Below are 1,679 nucleotides of genomic sequence, written 5' to 3' on the forward strand. Positions count from 1 at the left end.
GCCCTGCCCACCCTGCCCTGGAGCCTTCAATGGGAACAAGCAATTACCACCACCCCACACACATAGCGGGCCAGGCACTGTGCCTGCCAGGCCCGTCTGCCTCGGGGCCGCAGAGATCAGCCACAATCAGTCGGAGTGCTGGCTGGGGGCTGAGGGTAGGACGCTGGAGTCTGAGCTGAGCTGCCGGAAACAGGAGGGGAATTTGGGGCGGGTGGGAGGGGGCAGACAGGCAGAAATGAGGGAGACACCCAAGCCCCACCCCTCTGCTCACGGCAGGTACCTGGTCCCAAGCACCCACAGGTGCCCAATGAACATTGAACCACGTAAAGACAGAGAGAGAGTGACGCAGGTGCAAAGACCAGACCGGAGGGGGCCAGGGAGGTGGGGTCCACTGTGGGTGCTCTGTGCTGGGGCAACACCACACATGCTTGTGAGGCCCCTGCTCGTGATTTATTGGGCACCCCTTCCCAGCCTCACTTCCCAGCTTCAGAGCCACTCCCGTGGCACAGCCCAGCACTGCCAGGGACAAGGTTAGTGGGAAACTAGGCAACCCAGGCACAGCCACCAGGCCCTTTGAAATGAGATGCCCTTACCCTGTGAGAGGAGCCGGGCACTGGGCTGGGGTGGACACTGATGTGCGCCTGGAGGTCTGGATCTGGTCCACCGGGCACCCCGGGGCAGTCTGCCCCCCCAGGACGCAGGTGCCAAAGAGTCATAGAGAAAGCTTGAGGCTCACACCAACTGAGCACCAGTTAGGTGGCCTGTGTCCTCACTCCCTGGTCCACTTTTGCAGGTACCAGCCCCTAGAGTGGCCCAACAGCCCCCTTCAGAGCCAGGCCAGCCACTTCTCGGAAGGAAGGTTGGGCAGTCTACTTCCGTGTGATACTGCCTCAGAAACCCAAGGAGGGGTTGCTATGAGTCAGAGCCGACTGACGGCACATAACATCCTCTTCTCCCGGGCTGCCAAGGCAGGCCCAGAACACATGGGATGTTTCGTCACAGGCATGGGGAGGAGCCAGGGCGCCACCTCCATGACCAGCACCAGGAATGCATCCCCAGGCCCGCGGCCCGGAGGTCAGGGCTGGCTGAGCCGCATGCGTCTCCAGAGCCCCCCACACAGGCAGTTCTTGATCCAGCGTTGCTCCCACTGCTTCACCGCCGTCGTCTTATTGGGCGACTTGAGCATGGTCACACAGCCACACCTGCAGGCAGAGCCGTGGGCGGCAGGATGGGCGAGGCCACAGGTGCCCCCCACTGAGCCTGTGGCCTGCACGCACCACTCTCCTGCCCCCCATCCCTCAGGCCCACACCACTGTGTTCCTGCCTGCCAGCTCTCCTGCCTGCGGGCCTTTGCACATGCCAACCCCCCCCCACCAAGAATGCTGTTCCCTGTCCATCTGACACCCAGAGTTGCCGCCCTGTCTTTATCTTCCTGATCCCACCAGATGTCATCCCTCCAGGAGGTGTCATCACTGGGTCCCTGACTGTGTGAAGGTGTGGCTTAGGGCGGGGCTCTGTGTGCAGAGGTGTGGCTGGGGCCCCGGGCTCCATGACTGACTGTGTGGAGGCATGAATGGGGCCCCTCTCTCTTTACTGTGTGGAGGCGTGCCTGGGGGCGCCCATGTTCCCTGTGTGGAGGCATGAATGGGGCCCCTCTCTTTACTGTGTGGAGGCGTGCC

The 1,679-nt window shown here is 62.7% G+C and overlaps 1 protein-coding gene across 1 annotated transcript in view; it reads right to left on the minus strand.

The window, feature by feature from the left end:
- Window positions 1-1,075: 1,075 nt before the first annotated feature.
- The window catches only part of MED16 (mediator complex subunit 16), a 16,297-nt gene continuing 15,693 nt past the window's right edge, over window positions 1,076-1,679 (minus strand). Inside the window, 1 exon segment of the mRNA XM_042782779.1 lies at window positions 1,076-1,202. Coding sequence (XP_042638713.1) covers window positions 1,076-1,202 — 127 coding nt within the window.

This window comes from Orycteropus afer, unplaced genomic scaffold (assembly GCF_000298275.1).
Source record: "Orycteropus afer afer isolate SDZICR_OR568_19922 unplaced genomic scaffold, OryAfe1.0 scaffold00466, whole genome shotgun sequence".
Taxonomy (NCBI): domain Eukaryota; kingdom Metazoa; phylum Chordata; class Mammalia; order Tubulidentata; family Orycteropodidae; genus Orycteropus; species Orycteropus afer.